Consider the following 17,126-nt stretch of genomic DNA (forward strand, 5'->3'; position numbering starts at 1 on the left):
CCTTATATATTGTGAGATATAAGCTTCCAAAGTCGGGTCAGTACAGCAGAGATTTTACTCTATGCGATCGCGGGAAGACTTACGCAATCGCATAGCACAACTCCATTTTCCAAATTTTCTCTATGCTAACGCGGTCAGATCTATGCTAACGCACTGTACACCCCAGAAGCCAAAAACAAGCAACTAGAAATGGTCCGAAACCACCCCGAAACTCACCCGAGGCCCTCGGGACCTCAACCAAACATGCCAACACATCCCATAACATCATTCAAACTTGTTCCAACCTTCGGACCGCTCAAAACAACATCAAAATATCGAATCACTCTCGGATTCAAGCCTAAGAATTCCAAAACTTCCAAATTCCGAATTCGATCAAAAAGTCTATCAAACCTCGTCCGAATGACCTAAAATTTTGCGCACTCCTCACAAATGACATAACGGATCTACTCCAATTTCTAAAATTCCATTCCGAACCCGATATCAAGATTTCCACTACCGACCGGAAAATGCCAAATTTCCAATTTTGCCAATTCAAGCCTAAACCTACCACGGACCTCCAAAATACATTCTGGACGCGCTCCCAAGTCCAAAATCACCTAACGGAGCTAACCAAATCATAAAAATTCAAATCCGAGATCGAATACTAAAAAGCCAAAACTTGGTCAAACCTTTCAAATTTAAAGCTTCAGACTGAGAATTGTTCTTCCAAATCTATTCCGATTATCCTGAAAATCAAAACCGACGATTTAAATAAGTCATAATATAGCACACGGGGCTAGTCATGCCCGAAAACTGGCGAGGAAAATGCAAACGCTCAAAACGACCGGTCGGATCGTCGTTACAATTCTCTAAGTAAACAAAGAAATAGCTAAGTAAAGATGACTCTAAAGAATACTCCACGAACAAAAATGGAGCTCACCAATAGCACTAGAAGAGAGAGAAGTCCTAACTCATAGCCTGCTCGCTTGCAAAACCGGTTCTTACATTGTACCGCAGACCAATGTAGGTTCCCAAAATAGTTAGTACCATCCATTGTACTCTGTGAGTCTCAACGAAAGAGGACAAAACTTTAAAAACATATACATTACGAGCAAAGATTCTAAATGCATGTAAAACAAAAGCTTATAAGAATAATTCTAAAATATTTGCATAATAGCAGTTTATGAATATTCTAAAAGAAATTCTTTTCTTTTTTTTCCTTATAAAAAGAATACTTCACTTTGTACTTTGGAAGTTCCAACTATCCTGACCTATTTATGTCTTAGTCACCGTGTGATCGGCACGGGTTCGATCCCAACCTGATCGAATAGGCCCAATCCATGAGGTGCCACTCGTTTCATGGTTCTCAGCGCTCATGTATCATACCTTAGCATGGCTAAGTAAATTCTCAGCAACGAGACCCTCGGCTCGTGTGCTCCTTACTTTGGCACAAATAGTTTCAGGAAGTCAACGCCTTGTAAGGACCCTCGGCCTGGACGATGACCCCTTCTCAGAATAAAGGATACTCCCAAAAAAATTCTTTCTAAAACTTCTTCTTGTGACTTTTTAAGTCTAAATCTTTTTTGGAACATCATATACATACTCATGCTGGTATCCTTAATTGTAAATCATGTCATAAGAATGAAATAAACATTCAAAAGTATTTCTAAAGATTCTTGCTTCTTCATAAATTTTCAACATGAAAATGGCATATAAGAATAACACAAAAATCTGAAAATTTATGCACATATATCATATTAAATCTTCTAAACTTTTGCTAGAATAATTTTAAGTTAATAGGTACTCACTCGCTCCAATTAAGTAATTATAAACTCTTTTAAGCAATTCATCAAATACCTTGTATGCGTGCTTTTGTGAGTTAAACCACTTTAGTAAAGGGTTATGTCAACTCACCTCAAAACTCCTTGAGCCAATACGTAGGACCCAGTCCAATTTATACCCGTCAAACAATTGAATTAATTTCAAAGTTTCACACCTAACATGAAATTTAATGTTGATACAGAGAAAGAAGGGAATTAACTATCCAATTCTTACCTACTACTACTTTAGGATAATTGACTATAGGAAATTTTATATACCTGAGTTCAAGAATTAGTGATTTGTAAAGAGTCCTAGAACTTTCTTTGCCTGTGTGATATTTCGCTGAACGCCGCTTCTGTTTCTTGGGCAAACAGAATGTCGAGTTCTGTTTTTATTTTTCCTAAGGCTTACGCCTTTTCCTGCCAAGAGCCCTTTATGGGCTTTAGGCTTGCAGGTGCCTTTTCTTTTGCTTTCTTTCTTTTTTTTTCTTTTTTTTTTTTTGTTTGACTTAACTAGTAATTAATGATACCCACTTTTAATAATTAATAATATTAAAGTTATTAATATTTCCTAATTTTATATCCAATTATTTAAGTGTGTATATATATATATGTGTGTGTGTGTGTGTGTGTGTGTGTGTGTATAATATTTTTTTTCACTATAGGCAAGATAAAAAAAAGAAAAAAATAATTTAATCCTATAATTAGTGTGTCTCGAAACTTTTATAAATTTGAGGAGTGTTACATGTGGTCAGAAATCCATAATAGAGTCCGACCACAACGACCGAATTGATTATCTTCATGCATAAGGATACTAGATTACCTAGTAGAAAAGATTGAAAAATCATCACAAACCTCCCCAAGATTGGTGAATTGTCATGATAGCTTGAAGCGGTTCAAAAGATCAAACGTTCTCCTGTGCTTCCAGACATGCTGAGCTCCACATATTCTTGTACAGTCAAAAAGAGAATCGATTCCGTAAAAGATGAGATCAGTAAATGACAATTCACTGAAATTGCATCTTTGTGAGATCGAAATGGTCGATTCCATCGATTATAATCGAAAAGAAGACTCACAAGAGGTTGTTGAAACCAGAAGAGGTCTTTATTTTTATTTTTTTTTTTTTTGCCAAGAGGAGGTTTTTGGTACTAATTAAATTCACTAAGTCTCTTAATTCTTAAGCAATGAGTTAGGCTAAAATATCAAAAAGGAGCAAAAACTTGACTTAATTTGGACTTGTTTGGCTGTGTGCCTAGACAGCTCGCATTTCGTAAAAATCAAAAAGACTAGGAAACGCCCTACTTTTCTTCTGATTTATGAAATAACTCTCGCAGCCCAGAATCAAAAAAAGAATCCTTCGGGGCATTAAATAGCTTGTATCCATAGAACATCTGGCGTGATATAGATAATAAATAAATAGGAGTTAATATCATTCAAATTGCCATTACAAAAGTAATTAGTATTTTTGGAATTAAAAGATATTTTTGGCAGTAATTATTCCAAAAAATGTTCCAATACCTTTGGTAGAAAAAGGGGTGGATTCCGTCCGGACCAGGGGCCTTGAAGGGTTTAAATGAGAAAACTGCATTAGTGATCTCTTCTAAGGCTAGAGACATCCATGCTATCTAAATTAATAGAAGGATGACTAGGGGCTTGATTCTTAAACAAAGCTTTCTTACTAACCTCCTTATAAGTTGTATAAGAATTTTTAAAGAAATTAAAGGTATGATCAAAAATAGAATTTGCATCTGCGATCCAGTCTCCTTTTTTATCTTTGAAGTACATTATCGAATTATGACGTTTCTATTAGAAGCCATAATATGAAAAAATCTTGTATTAGCATCCCCTCCACTACACCAAGATATTTGAGATCGAATTTTCAAAAATCTTCTTTCATTTTAAGAATAGCATTATAATCTTGTTCGAGGTTTAATTCAAGGTTCATTAAGAACAAACTAGTATGATAGTTAGGAGAATTTTGAATACCATGCAAACGAGCCAGAATTATTTTTTTCTTTTTAAAAATATCTCCAAAAATATCATTTTTCCAGGGAATGACCTTTTCTTTTAGTACCTCATGAGCTTTGTTTAGATCATCAGTTTGTCGACGAGCACTAACTATATTAATGAAATCTGGGTTCTTACACCAAATTGTTTCTAGTCTGAAAGGTATTCCATTATGACAAGAGTTTTTAGGGGACAATTGAAGTAACAACGGGTTATGATCGGAGTGAGTCTTTGGAAGGTGAATAACCACAGCCTTAGGAAAAATGTTAGTCCATTTATCATTAACAAAAATCCTATCAAGCCTTTCCATGATTAACTTATTGGATTTCCTACGGTGATTGGACCAAGTATACTTGCATCCTTTAAAACCTAGGTCTAAGAGGTTGCACTTATTAATGCTATTCCATAAACAAGAGCTACGTCTATGATTAATAAAATTACCTCCAAGCTTATCATTTGCACTAAAAGTATCGTTAAAATTTCCCCTAAAGCCAAGGACCTTTATAGGTATCACGAATACTTTTTATATTATTCCAAAGGGAATGCCTATTAGCAATATTTGTGCTAGTATATATTGAAGAGAAAAGCCAAGAAGTTTTAAACGGATGTACCTCAATGTTGGCATGGATTTCTTGATTCCTTCTAACAAAATTGTTCACATTGACTAAATCAGAGTTCAAAAGTATTACCATTCCTCCAGATTATCCCTCTGCAGGGACTTCAATCATTTGTGAGAAAGAGAAGTCACTTAGAAGGGAAATGTGATTTTCCATTCTAGTTTTCATATGGGTCACCATACACGGATTATGAGTGTCAAGCATTTCCCTAAAGTTCATCCTAAAGACATCATTGTTGCCCTCCCCTCCCCCCTCCCCTTATATTCCAGATAATAAAATTTGTTGGGCGGTACATCATATCAACTTGATTGTGGTTGAGATTGTTGCCATTTTCCCTCACTCTCTGAGATGGGGAGATTGGTTTCCTCCTTATCGATGGAACCAATATCATTTCATGGCTCCCCCACTGTTGGGTCCTGTGGAGGTCTGACATCCATCGAGCACTTGTAGAGTGCTGGGACGCAACTGAGAATATATCTCTTCTCTCACATTTCCCTGAATAGATAAACTTTTACCTCGTTTAGACTTGAAAATTCTAGGACTTGTTCTGACTCCAGCAAGTTCATTTCCTCTTCTTCCTCCATTTGATGATCTTCTTGTTCTGGAGCATTGAGAGGGGGGTGATCTTGGGGAGCATTCTGTGGTACATGGGGGAGAGGGGGCATTTAGGGGATCCTGTGTTGGAGCATTGTTTGCATGGGGTGGAGCTTGCATGTGAGCATTCGCCGGGGTTGATGCACTGTTGGTTGGAGTGGTCCAAGGCATGAATATAGGATTCATGTTGGAGATCTCCCCCGGAGGAAAGAATGGGAGATCCACTGGCATGTTATGAGTTTGTATTGGGTTGGTAAGCTCCATTGGCTCCTCATTGACTGAGCTAGGTTTGAGTTCATTGAAGGAGCCAGTGGATGAAGAATGTTGTTCATCCACACATGGTTGAGATAATTGTTCATGGCCATGTGCATTCCCTCTTAGACTAGTTGAGCTAGGAAGTGAGAGTTTTGGAGAACAATCACTGTTTCTTGTCCATCCAGTATCATGTTGAATGATATTGCATGGCCCATTAGACCTTGTTCTATCCAAGAAAGGGGTTGATGATCTTGAGGCAACGGAGGTTGGACAAAAAATATTTGGTTGCCCCTTTGTGAGTTCTGAGGGAGTGGAGGCCAGGTTTGACATAGTGAGAGCACGTTGGTGTCTTGGGATTTGAATCAATCGATATCTCCTTCTTTGAGAGACTGGAATTCTTGGCATTGCTAGGGTGGGGTTGTCGATGAAATGAGCTCATTCAATTAAGAATTCATACATATACGCCAAAAGCAAAAGGAAGAGTACTTATGCTATGGGAATAAAATCTGCCTTCTGCATGTCCATTTGGCTTACTTTAATTTGTTTTGAATTATTACTTGCCAAATCCATATATAATTTTCTGCCACTCTAGTCTCATGCTCTTGAAATTATTGCAGCAGTTAATTTTATACAATCTTTTATTTTATAGTTTTTTTGTCCATTTAAATATCAGAAGATAACAGGAACGTTGTTGACCTACTGAAAAAACAATATTTAGCTGGATGTTGGTGTCCCTTTGATAAATTAACGACGAAATTGTAGATAAACAAGAATAATAAAAAGCAAAAGTTGTTAACTGAATGGTGTGGAGTATTAGCCAATGATAACATATAACACTCAACCACTTTCCATAATGTCATGCAAGTCAACTTTCTTCAACGTCCCAAAAGAAATATTGAGCCATACTTTACATTTAAATATTCTCGGTAGTGGCTACGTACTAAAGATTCTTGGTGGATAATTGGTGGAATTTGGATATGTCGGTAGTCAAAACATTCATCAATTAAACATCTTCCGAAATTGAATAATTTTGTGATTTTTTGTTCTACAATATAGTTGTCGTTAGGAAAAAGTCTCGTATTTTCTTTTTAACTCTAACGAATCTCTAACAGGAGGGAATCATATTCAAAAGTTGAAATGTAAATTCAGATTATTTTTTTCAAAGAATTTCGATATGTGGAGTCCACTCATTTCACGCTGGCGCTCTGTTAATGGTAAAGGCAAATATAAGATTGTTTGCAAACCAAAAAAATTATAAATGGACTAAAAATATAACGGAGGGCAAATTTAAACCATTTCAAATAAACAATTTGGACCTTTTCCCGTTTTTCTTGAGATTTTTCTTTCGGGTGTATATAATCTGTTGATTCTTTATATTTTTCACGCATTGCTTTACATTACGAAAACGAAACTAATTTTCTGTATATGCTAGACTGCTTTTGGGGGGTTAACGAATATACTAGACTTGTTATGCTTGATACGTGGTAGGAGTCTAACAGGTATGTGACACCAAGTTACATACTACTAGCTAGTATTTTCTATATGTCCCGTTTTATAGGATATTATTATTATTCTTTTTAGTTGTGGAATCAAACATAGTTCTTACAATTATGATTCTTTTTTAAATTTTATGATTTGCACGATTTTCGAAATAAACTTTTGTTTCAAAAACTTAAGAATTAATATCTGGATTCACACCGGTATTTTTAAATAGTTTGATTTTCTCAGTCCTCGGGGATAGAGTAAGATTAATTAACTAATGTATGAGATCGTATTTTTTTTCCTTTTCCACATGAAATACTAACTTTATACTAAAGTATGATGAGATATATGGTTACTACAAGTTACTCCCCAAAGACTCTTCAATGGTAACAAATTACTGCGAGCTTAAAGAGATTTCTCTTTTGATAATCCAAATTACAAAATAATCATGTATTTGTGGATATAGGGCCATCTATCTGTCAGAAATGTTACTTTGAGCAACAAGCCAGAGAATTCAGCTGCATAGGAGAACTGGATTATAAAAAAGCAAAGGATGACGCGCATGGCCTGATTTTAAACAATGATCCCAACACGTATTGCCAGTCCTGTTTCACTTTTGTGGTATAACTCAAGCTACAAGAACATGGCTTGCTTAGTTTTTATGCAATTTTATGACACTGAAAACCAATGTTTCAAACATAATCATGACCTTGTCGGCCTTTTCCTTTTCAGCATTTTTAATGGATTTTTAATTTCATAAAAGGACCTTAAAGACACTCTATTAAACTTAGGATTATGTCTTGGTTGTTGTTTTATGACTTGCAACACTTAGTTCTATTGTTGGAAGAGTTATTTAGAAGGAAGGCTTTGTCGCTTCTAAGCCTATTTCAAGTTCTGGTTATCGAATTAAGCATTTTGATAAACTAAATGAAGAACAATTGTTTTGGGATAAATGGAAAATTGGCAATTGAATTACAAACTAACTCTACTAATTAAGGAAATAGAAACTAGTAACTCTCCATGGGAATGGATACCTGCAGAAAAGAGAGGTTTGGATTAGAATTTAGAAGAAGAAGAAGAAGAAGAAGAAGAAGAAGAAGAAGAAGAAGAAGGGAAGGGAAGGGAACACGAGGTTCAGATGAATCGAGAAACCGAATTCTGTTATGCCCATCTCTCTCTCTTAGCTGGCTTATATCTTCAATTGAATTGATATGGGCCGTTGCTGCTCATTAAACTACTTCTAATATGGGCCCTTCATTTGGGTATTAGTAATTCTGGTATAACTAATTCTTTTATTTACACCATTGAGCTTGAAGGGTCATGACGTACCCCTCCTTTTAAAAACAACCTTGTCCTCAAGGATGGGAATTGAAATTAGGGAACTTGGATTTGAGAAACTGGTAGTCTTCCCAAGTTGCATCCTCTGGCACCAAATTAGACCAATGGACGAGGACCTTGACAACAGCTGTATTACCTTGTTTCACCATTTGTCTTTGCAATATTTTAACAGGCCTGACTAGAAATTGTCCATCTTTACCGGTCATAGGCAATGAAGTCTGCACCACCACCCCAGTGCCCACCTTCTTTTTCAACAAGAAACATGAAAAACTGGATGGACCTTAGAATCAGCAGGAAGCTCAAGCTTGTATGCCACTTGACCTATCTTCGCAATCACTTTATAGGGACCATAGAACTTGGAACTGAGCTTCAAATTTCTCCTCAAGGCCTATGAGACTTGTCTGTATGGTTGCAACTTCAAATAAACCATGTCTCCCACCTGAAAAATCCTTTCGGTCCTCCTAACATCTGCATAAAGTTTCATTCTCTCTTGAGCCTTGCTCAAATTATCTTGTAGGAGTTGTTGTTGTCTTCTCATAACCAAGTCATCAGCAGCAGGAACAGTGTTGTCAACCAAGGGGCCTAGAGAAAGTTGAGGAGGACAATAGCCATATAAGGCTTCAAATGGGGTGCACTGCAGGCTGGTATAGAAGTTAAAATTGTACCACCACTCTGCTAGTGGTAACCATTGCTTCCATTGGCTGGTCTGTGAGAGGTCATACACCTCAAGTAGTTTTCAATACATTTGTTCACCCTTTCTGTTTGGCCATCACTCTGAGGGTGATATGTTATACTAAAATATAGTTGAGTACCCAACAGTCTCAAAAGAGCTTGCCAGAAGTTGCTGAGAAATATCCTATCTCTGTCGGTGACTATAGACTCGGGTAGGCCATGTAGAGTGTGAATCTTCTTAAAGAATTTGTTAGCAACAGTGAGGGCTGTATAGGGATGTGCCAGTGCCATGAAATGAGCAAATTTAGATCTTCTGTCGACAACGACCAAGATAACTTCCTTACCTTTAGACTTGGGTAATCCTTCAATAAAGTCCACGCTTATGTGTCTCCAAGATTGATCTGGTATGGGGAGTGGTTCAAGGAGGCCTGGATAAGGAACAGTCTCATCTTTGTTTCGTAGACAAACATCACAAACGGCTACATGTTGAATAACCATTTGTTTCATGAGAGGCCAATAGAACACTTGAGATAATCTTTTGAAGGTTCCCAGCTGGCCAGAGTGCCCACCTAAGGGTGAATCATGGATGGTAGTCAATAATTGTCATATGAGATCACCAGAAGCTCCAACATATATTTTTCTTTTTCTTCTGAGGATGCCAGCTGAGTAATGATATAGGTGAGGTCCAACAGGAGCTATCGATAGCTCAGCAATGAGTTCAGCTACTTGGGAATCTCCTTCATAGCTATTGCTGATGTCAAACATCCATCTTGGCACTGTAGTGCTAATGGCCTGTAGATTAGTTGTTGAATGGCTAGCACCAACTTCTTCGATGCCCTCATACTTCCGGGATAATGCATCTGCAACTCGATTCTCTGCTCCCTTCTTGTACTAGACTTCATAGTCTAGTCCAAGTAACTTCGTCAAGCCTTTTTGTTGAATTGCCGTGGTAACCTTCTGTTCCAATAAGTACTTGAGGTTGTGTGATCAGTCCTCACTATAAAATGCCTATATTGTAGATAGTGCCTCCATTTGTCAATAGCACTGAATAATGCCATGTATTCCTTTTCATAGATTGATATACCTCTGTGCCTTGGAGCCAACACCTTGCTGAAATATGCTATAGGTCTACCCTTCTACATCAATACACCCCCTATCCCTGAGTGACTTGCATCTGTCTCTACAATAAATTCCTAACTATAATCAGGTAAAACAAGTACAGGTGTATTAGTCATCGCCGCTTTTAAGGTCTCAAATGATGTCTCAGCTTCTTCAGTCCATTTGAATGCATCCTTCCTGAGCAATTCAGTCAAGGGCCTACAAATGATTCCATAGTTCTGGACATATTTTCTATAATACCCTGTGAGCCCAAGGAAACCTCTCGGAGCTCTTACACTAGATGGTTTAGGCCACTCTATCATTGTCTGAATCTTCTCTGGATCAGTAGACACTCCTAGTAGTTATCACATGGCCAATATATTCTACCTTGGGTTGTCCAAAAGAACACTTAGACCTTTTGGCAAACAATGAGTGGTCCTTCAATATCTCAAAAACTATAACCAAGTGACTGAGATGTTTGTTTAGTGACTTGCTATAGACCAGAATGTCATCAAAGAAAACCAAAACAAACTTCCTAAGATGGGCTTGAAATACCTGGTTCATCAAAGCTTGAAATGTAGCAGGTGCATTGGTGAGCCCAAAAGGCATCACTCTAAACTCATAATGGCCTTGGTGGGTCCTGAATGTTGTTTTGTGCACATCAGCTGGTCTCGTTCTGATCTGGTGATACCTGGCTCTCAGATCAATTTTTAAAAAAATCACAGACCCTTGTAGCTCATCCAACAAATCATCCACTATAGGAATTGGATATTTATCTTTAATTGTAATCTCTCTCAAGCCCCTGTAGTCTACACAGAATCTCCATGTTCCATCCTTTTTCTTTACTAATAAGGCTGGAGAAGAAAAAGGAGATTGACTAGGCTGTATAATCCCATGGCTCATCATATCTTTAACTTGCTTCTCTAGCTCTTCTTTCTGGAAGAAGTTGTATCTGTATGGCCTTAAACATACTGGTGAGGCCCCACTCTTCAAAGGAATAGTATGGTCGAATTGTCTAGTGGGAGGGGGGTAGCGTTGTAGGCTCCGCAAATACTTCTTCATTTTTGGCCAGCAACTCTTGAATAGCAGAATCCACCACTTCTTGCTCCTGATTCTGTTCCACTTTGAGTAGAAACAAATGTGTCATTATCACCTGTCCTTTCCTCAATATTTTGCCCATGATGCTTCCACTTATCATACTAAATCTTCCCCTTTCAGGGATAGCCTGTAAGACCACTCTATTGCCCTTCTTCCCAATGGTAACAGTTTGGTGCTCATGGTTAAATGTAGTGGGGTTAAACTTCTTCATCCATTCATTGCCCAGCACTATGTCACACGCTCCCAACTTGATGATCCTCAAGTCCTCCTTGAAGGTTTTACCAGTCATCTTCCAAGTGAACTCAGGACAAGTAGAACTACAGTACATATAATTGCCATCCGCAACAGTCACTCTAATTGGAGTAGAGTACACTGGATGATATCCAGTTTCTTTCACTGTCTGCTCATCTATGAAACTATGGGTGCTACCAGAGTCAACTAGCACACTCAACTTTCTATTCTTGATAATTCCACTTACTAATATAGTATTTACTCCAACAGTGTTACCAGACAACGCACTCAAACAAATGGCTTCTTGTAACTCAGCCTCGATATCACCTTCAATAATAATCTCATGCTCAGATGCTAACTCTGAGGACACTGGTTCACTTTCACGCACTATGCACTGGAGTTGCTTGGATTTGCATTGATGCCCAGGGCCATATTTTTCACCACATCTGAAGCATAAGTGATTATTCTTCCTATATTCATACACTTCCGGACTGAGTATGAAGGTAGTTGGCTTTAAACTGGTTGCTGCTGCATTTCTAGTTACTCCTGAACTTCCAGAATTTGCACTGCTCTTGTACAACTGCTTTTGCTTCTTCTGGGCTGCCTCAATGGCCTTCTCTTGCATCCTTGCTTGTTGAATAGCAAAGCTAAGAGTTCTTGGCTTAAACAGTTTAACAGAGAATCTGATTTCCTCCATGAGAGCACCAACAGAACTCGATAGGAAATGTTCTTCATTTAGAGCAGGATTTCTGCTTATCATTTGAGCTTTCAAACATTCGAACCTACTCAAAAACTCATCCACACTGCCCAATTGCGAGAGCTTGTTAAACTCCTCCACTACATCATTCATCGCTACATCCCCAAATCTATTGCATATTTCAAGTTTAAATTCAGCCCTAGTAAGTACTCCTCGACTCAATATTAAGGGGTTATACCAAATCTTAGCATCACCATTCAAATAAAGTGCAGCTCCTTCCACCTTTTGATTATCAGGTACTCTATACAAATTAAAATACCTTCCACATTTTCTAATCCATACCTTTGGATCTTGACCTTCGAAACCGGAAAGTTTCCATTTAGGAGCAGGAACATTAGCTCCCTATGGTCTAATTTGTCTCGCTTCTGGTATGGGTAAGATCCCATCACCTCGACCTACTTCCTGTCTTCGATCAGGCCTTCTCTCCATGTTATCCAGTCGTTCAAGTATCATCTCCAGTGTTCCTTAAATACCCAGTTGAGTTTCACCCAGAGCTTGTTGTCCACTGGTAAAGCCCTCCAATACTTCACCGTGCTTAGCTAGCCTGTCATCCATAAGTTTCACTCTAGTACCCTCTGACATTGCTCAATACTGTGGTCGTAGAATCGCGGTTCTGATACCAATTGTCAAGTTCTGGTTATCGAATTAAGCATTTTGATAAACTAAATGAAGAACAATTGTTTTGGGACGATATTCTGTTTATATAAATGGAAAATTGGCAACAGAATTACAAACTAACTCTACTAATTAAGGAAATAGAAACTAGTAACTCTCCATGGGAATGGATACCTGCAGAAAAGAGAGGTTTGGATCAGAATTTAGAAGAAAAGAAGAAGAGAAGGGAAGGGAACACAAGATTCAGATGAATCGAGAAGAAAGGAAGAGAATTTACCCGAATTCTGTTATGCCCCCCTCTCTCTCTCTCTCTCTTAGCTAGCTTATATCTTCAATTGAATTGATCTGGGTCGTTGCTGCTCATTAAACTACTTCTAATTTGGGCCCTTAATTTGGGTATTTGTAATTCTGGTATAACTAATTCTTTTATTTACACCATTACGCTTGAAGGGTCATGTCAGCCTATTATACGTGCTTGTCAAATTAAAGTTCAGGTAACATCACCAAAACAAATTTGGCCTAAGGCCACACTAATTATTTACAACGCTTGAAAAGCGTGGCCAGATATATATACGACAACACTTTATAAGTTTGGTCTTTGAGAAGAACTTTTGGCTACGATTTATTAGGTGACAATTATAAAGCGTTCCTAGTAATACTATAGACTACACTTTTTAAGTATTGTCAAATCATAAAATTATTGGCAAGATTTATTCAGATGTGACGCAACGCTTTCTGTGTGTGCTTGTTATTATTTGTAAAGGCAACTCTACATAAGCGTGCTCTAAAAAAATTTCTAAAAGTTCCCGCTACAATTTCCCCCTAAAATGTTTGCTGAAAACCTACGCTCTAAAATATTTCCCTATAATCTATCTTTCAGGTTTTACCCACACTAGAAGAAACTCTCCTCGTTCTTCTTCCCTAAAATTTCATAAGCAAAGTTGAGAGCACTTCTTATGTTTTAGCAAATTGAGTAAAGCAGAGTAGAGTGGGTTGAAATATTTCTATTGGATTATGTGGAAATCAAATTCAAATGGGGATTTCGCTATTTAGGGCTTGTAGCCGCTTCAAAAATATTGTGTAAGATGACTGTCAATTTTAAGGTTAAGCTCTATTAGTTTGTGATGGAGGTTTATTATTCTTGATAGGAGAATACTTTTTATTTTCTACTGTCCTACTGTTCCCTCCCTTTCCCTCCATCTCCCTCTCTGCTTATCAAAAGTTCATCTTTGTTCTTGCCCGCTTGGTTGATTGGCTGCATCTCCAATTCTTTTTGCTTTGAATTTCATTAGTGGTGGTTTCAATTTCTGTTTTCTTGAATTCTACAGGTATTATACTGCATCTTTCATTACTTTTGACTTTTTCATCAAAAGTAGCTTTAATTATGCCTTGTTCGATTCTTCTTTGCTCTTTTCCGTGACTATTTGTCTAATTTCCAGAACAAGTAGGAGAATCCAAGATGGAAGCACCAAAGGAAATCTTTTTGAAGGATTACAAACAACCTGACTACTATTTTGACATGGTATCCTTGATTCTTGACCTTAATTTAGGTAAAGGTCTGGATTTTTCTCCTTGTTTTAAGAGACTAAATCAAATAACTATTAGGTGGATCTGAAATTCTCACTGGGTGAGGAAAGTACGTTCGTCGCTTCCAAAATTGCTGTCAGCCCCAGAGTTGAAGGTAAATCTTGTTACTCCTTTGGATATGTTTATATTTCATCCATAATACATTTTTTCCACGTTTTGTTGTGTTGGTTGATTGAGGCTTCTCAAGTTTTTCAATAGTTGAATTTATTCCATTACTCACAATTTATTGCCAATTTATGTTGAACGGGTCGTTCTTTCCCACTTGTCCTAAATGGGCAAGATCTGAAGTTGCAAGCGATAAAGATCAATGGCAATCCGCTGAAGGTAGTTATATCGAAGTCGTGCTCCTACAATCTTCGAAGATGTACATTAAATTTTACACATATATTACCTGATGTTACTTTTTCTCATAAACATTACACTTAATGTGCTTCGGGAAGAAGATTTCCACTAAGACTCGCACCACATGACTCTTAAATCTCCTCTGAGTAGCAAATTCACGTTGGAGATTGTGACTGAAATATATCCTCAGAAGAACACATCCTTAGAGGTGAAATAGGAGGGCTGGATTTGTCTTATTTGCAATCCTTTCTTGCATTTCAAATTTCAGTAACACCGTTAATGGTTTTTATGCTTAAAGTATTGACATAATCTGTATTTACTTCAGGGGCTTTACAAGTCATCAGGCAATTTCTGTACCCAATTTAAGGCTGAGGGTTTCCCTAAAATTACATTCTATCAGGTATGCCCCTTTTTTTTGTTGTCTTGGCTGTTATAGTCTTTCCTTGAATGCTTGCTAATAGAGATTGTTTTTCCCATTAGGATCGCCCTGACATTATGCCATTATGGCTAAATACACCTGTCACATAGAGGCAGACAAATCCTTGTACCTTGTATTGTTGTCAAACGGAAACCTTATAGAGCAAGGAGATCTAGAGGTACATTTGGATCATGCTGTACTTTTTGCTGAAAGTTGTTTTATTGTAACCCTTATGCCACTCATCAAATTATTCTTCTCACTTTTTTTTTTGTAGGGAGGAAAACATTTTACTGTTTGGGAGGATCCTTTCAAGAAGCCCTGTTATCTTTTTTCGTTGGTTGCCGGTCACTTGGAGAGCAGAGATGATACATTCACAACCCGTTCAGGCCGTAACGTCTCCCTATGAATCTAGACCCCTGCACAAGATCTGCCCAAGACGGCACATGCGATGTATTCGCTGAAGGCAGCTATGAAGTGGGATGAAGATGTGAGCTTTTCATTTCTTTGATAAACATCAAGCTAGATATATTCTGTTGTCTGATGGTCCTATGGCAATTTTGTTGGTTAAATTTTTCTAACAGGTTTTCGGTCTGGAGTATGACTTGGATCTTTTTAATGTTGTTGATGTTCCTGATTTAACATGTTAGTTCTCTGTTTTCTTCACATTATCATTTTTCTTCTCATTTGTCCACCCCCAAAATTTTTTACTTGTATGATCATAACCTGGTTTTTATCTCATTGCCAGGGGAGCGATGGAAAACAAGAGCTTGAATGTATGATATTTGAGATGTTATTGCAATGCATTGTTCTATTTATGCCTTTTTATTAACTAAGCCCCATTTCTTGACTTTGTTTTCAACAGATATTCAATTCCAAGCTTGTCCTGGCGTCGCCAGAAACTGCTACTGATGCCGATTACGCGGCAATATTGGGTGTGATTGGCCATGAGGTGTGTGATATGTTTTCATTAGCTACTGAAATTCATAAACTATATCTTGTATACAGATTCTTAAAATACTGAGTAAATCCCCATTTTTCGATGTTGCAGTACTTCCACAGTTGGACAGGCAATAGGTTTGTCATTTACCCAATCCCCCCTTCTCATAGAAAATAAATGGCTGGTTAATATACTAGTAAAATTTTACGTTATATTACTGTTTGTATCTTCTAGCTCTTCTGGTGTAAAATGGATGATATGACACGGACGTGTTAAATTCCATGGAGGCACACTTCAGGAGTTATATGCCTTTTTTTCTTTGTATTCTCTGTAAATAGTTAGCTCTTTATTGCTGCTGCTTCTGATGAGCAATAAAATTCATATGTTACTTCCAAAAAATACTTTTAAGTTAAATTAATTAGTGAAATCAACTCCTGTGCTTTTACAATCGGATATAAGGCAGTGTACTTGTTTGCTGTGTATTTTGATAGTACTTTCGTGTCAATGTTAAAGACTTATATTAACTATTGAGCTCAATGCAGGGTTACATGTGGTGACTGGTTCCAGCTCAGTTTAAAGGAAGGACTTACTGTTTTCCGTGATCAGGTTGGATGTATTCTTGGAGATGATAGATACACAAACATTTTTCTGGTAGCTTTAACTTATTAGTTCTTGAATGATCCATGCAGGAGTTCTCATCTGATATGGGAAGTAGTACCGTGAAAAGGATTGCTGATGTTTCAAAGCTTCGAACGTATCAGTACCCACAGGTTCAACGAGTTCTTTCGAGTTCTTATCATTATAATATACCTTCTTCTTATATTTACATGGATTGCCAAATCAATATGCTCCACAATGAGCTACTGAATTGCGGATGACTAGTTACATGTGCTAACTATTATTTTGATTTTCTAGGATTCTGGTCCAATGGCTCATCCTGTGCGGCCACATTCTTATATAAAGGTACCAATAATCTCTCTGAATATGGATGATTCTTGTCTAGGAAATGCTGGCCCACCTTTTTTAAGCCACCTGCTTGGAAATTAGCCCATTCTTCTTTTTCACCTTTTTATGTTGACAGATAGATAACTTCTACACAGGCAAGTTTCAAATTATTGTCTACATTGGTGGTTGTTTGGAGTTGTATTTGCAACTGTTTTATGCTGGGGGTTTTGCTGGTGAGAAACAAAGAGGGAGAAGATAAATTTGTCTTCTTTGTGTTGAGCCAAAGCTACAACTATTCTATCTTCTAACTCTTAAGCAGTCCCCCCCTCCCCCC

At 37.5% G+C, this 17,126-nt stretch overlaps 2 protein-coding genes and 1 pseudogene across 2 annotated transcripts; 1 reads left to right on the forward strand and 2 right to left on the reverse strand.

Moving 5' to 3' along the window:
• LOC109225709 lies at window positions 7,653-13,007 on the reverse strand. Its single transcript, XM_019390471.1, has 2 exons — window positions 12,841-13,007; window positions 7,653-12,737 (listed from the first exon to the last, which is right to left on the reverse strand). The coding sequence occupies exon 2, from the start codon at window positions 12,039-12,041 to the stop codon at window positions 10,878-10,880; it is 1,164 nt and encodes a 387-aa protein (XP_019246016.1). The 5' UTR covers window positions 12,042-12,737; window positions 12,841-13,007; the 3' UTR covers window positions 7,653-10,877.
• LOC109235625 (RNA-directed DNA polymerase homolog) lies at window positions 10,311-10,768 on the reverse strand. The gene is made up of 2 exons (XM_019401806.1): window positions 10,418-10,768; window positions 10,311-10,355 (listed from the first exon to the last, which is right to left on the reverse strand). The coding sequence occupies exons 1-2, from the start codon at window positions 10,766-10,768 to the stop codon at window positions 10,311-10,313; spliced, it is 396 nt and encodes a 131-aa protein (XP_019257351.1).
• On the forward strand, window positions 12,656-17,051 carry LOC109235634 (annotated as a pseudogene).

The sequence above is a fragment of the Nicotiana attenuata genome, chromosome 1, assembly GCF_001879085.1.
Source record: "Nicotiana attenuata strain UT chromosome 1, NIATTr2, whole genome shotgun sequence".
Lineage (NCBI taxonomy): Eukaryota > Viridiplantae > Streptophyta > Magnoliopsida > Solanales > Solanaceae > Nicotiana > Nicotiana attenuata.

Coding starts and splice junctions, on each gene's coding strand:
- LOC109235625 (XM_019401806.1), bottom strand. CDS start 10,768: ATGATGAGCCATGGGATTATACAGCCTAGTCAATCTCCTTTTTCTTCT. Junction 10,356..10,417: donor TTCAAGCTTTGATGAACCAG/GTATTTCAAGCC, acceptor TCTGGTCTATAG/CAAGTCACTAAACAAACATC.
- LOC109225709 (XM_019390471.1), bottom strand. CDS start 12,041: ATGAATGATGTAGTGGAGGAGTTTAACAAGCTCTCGCAATTGGGCAGT.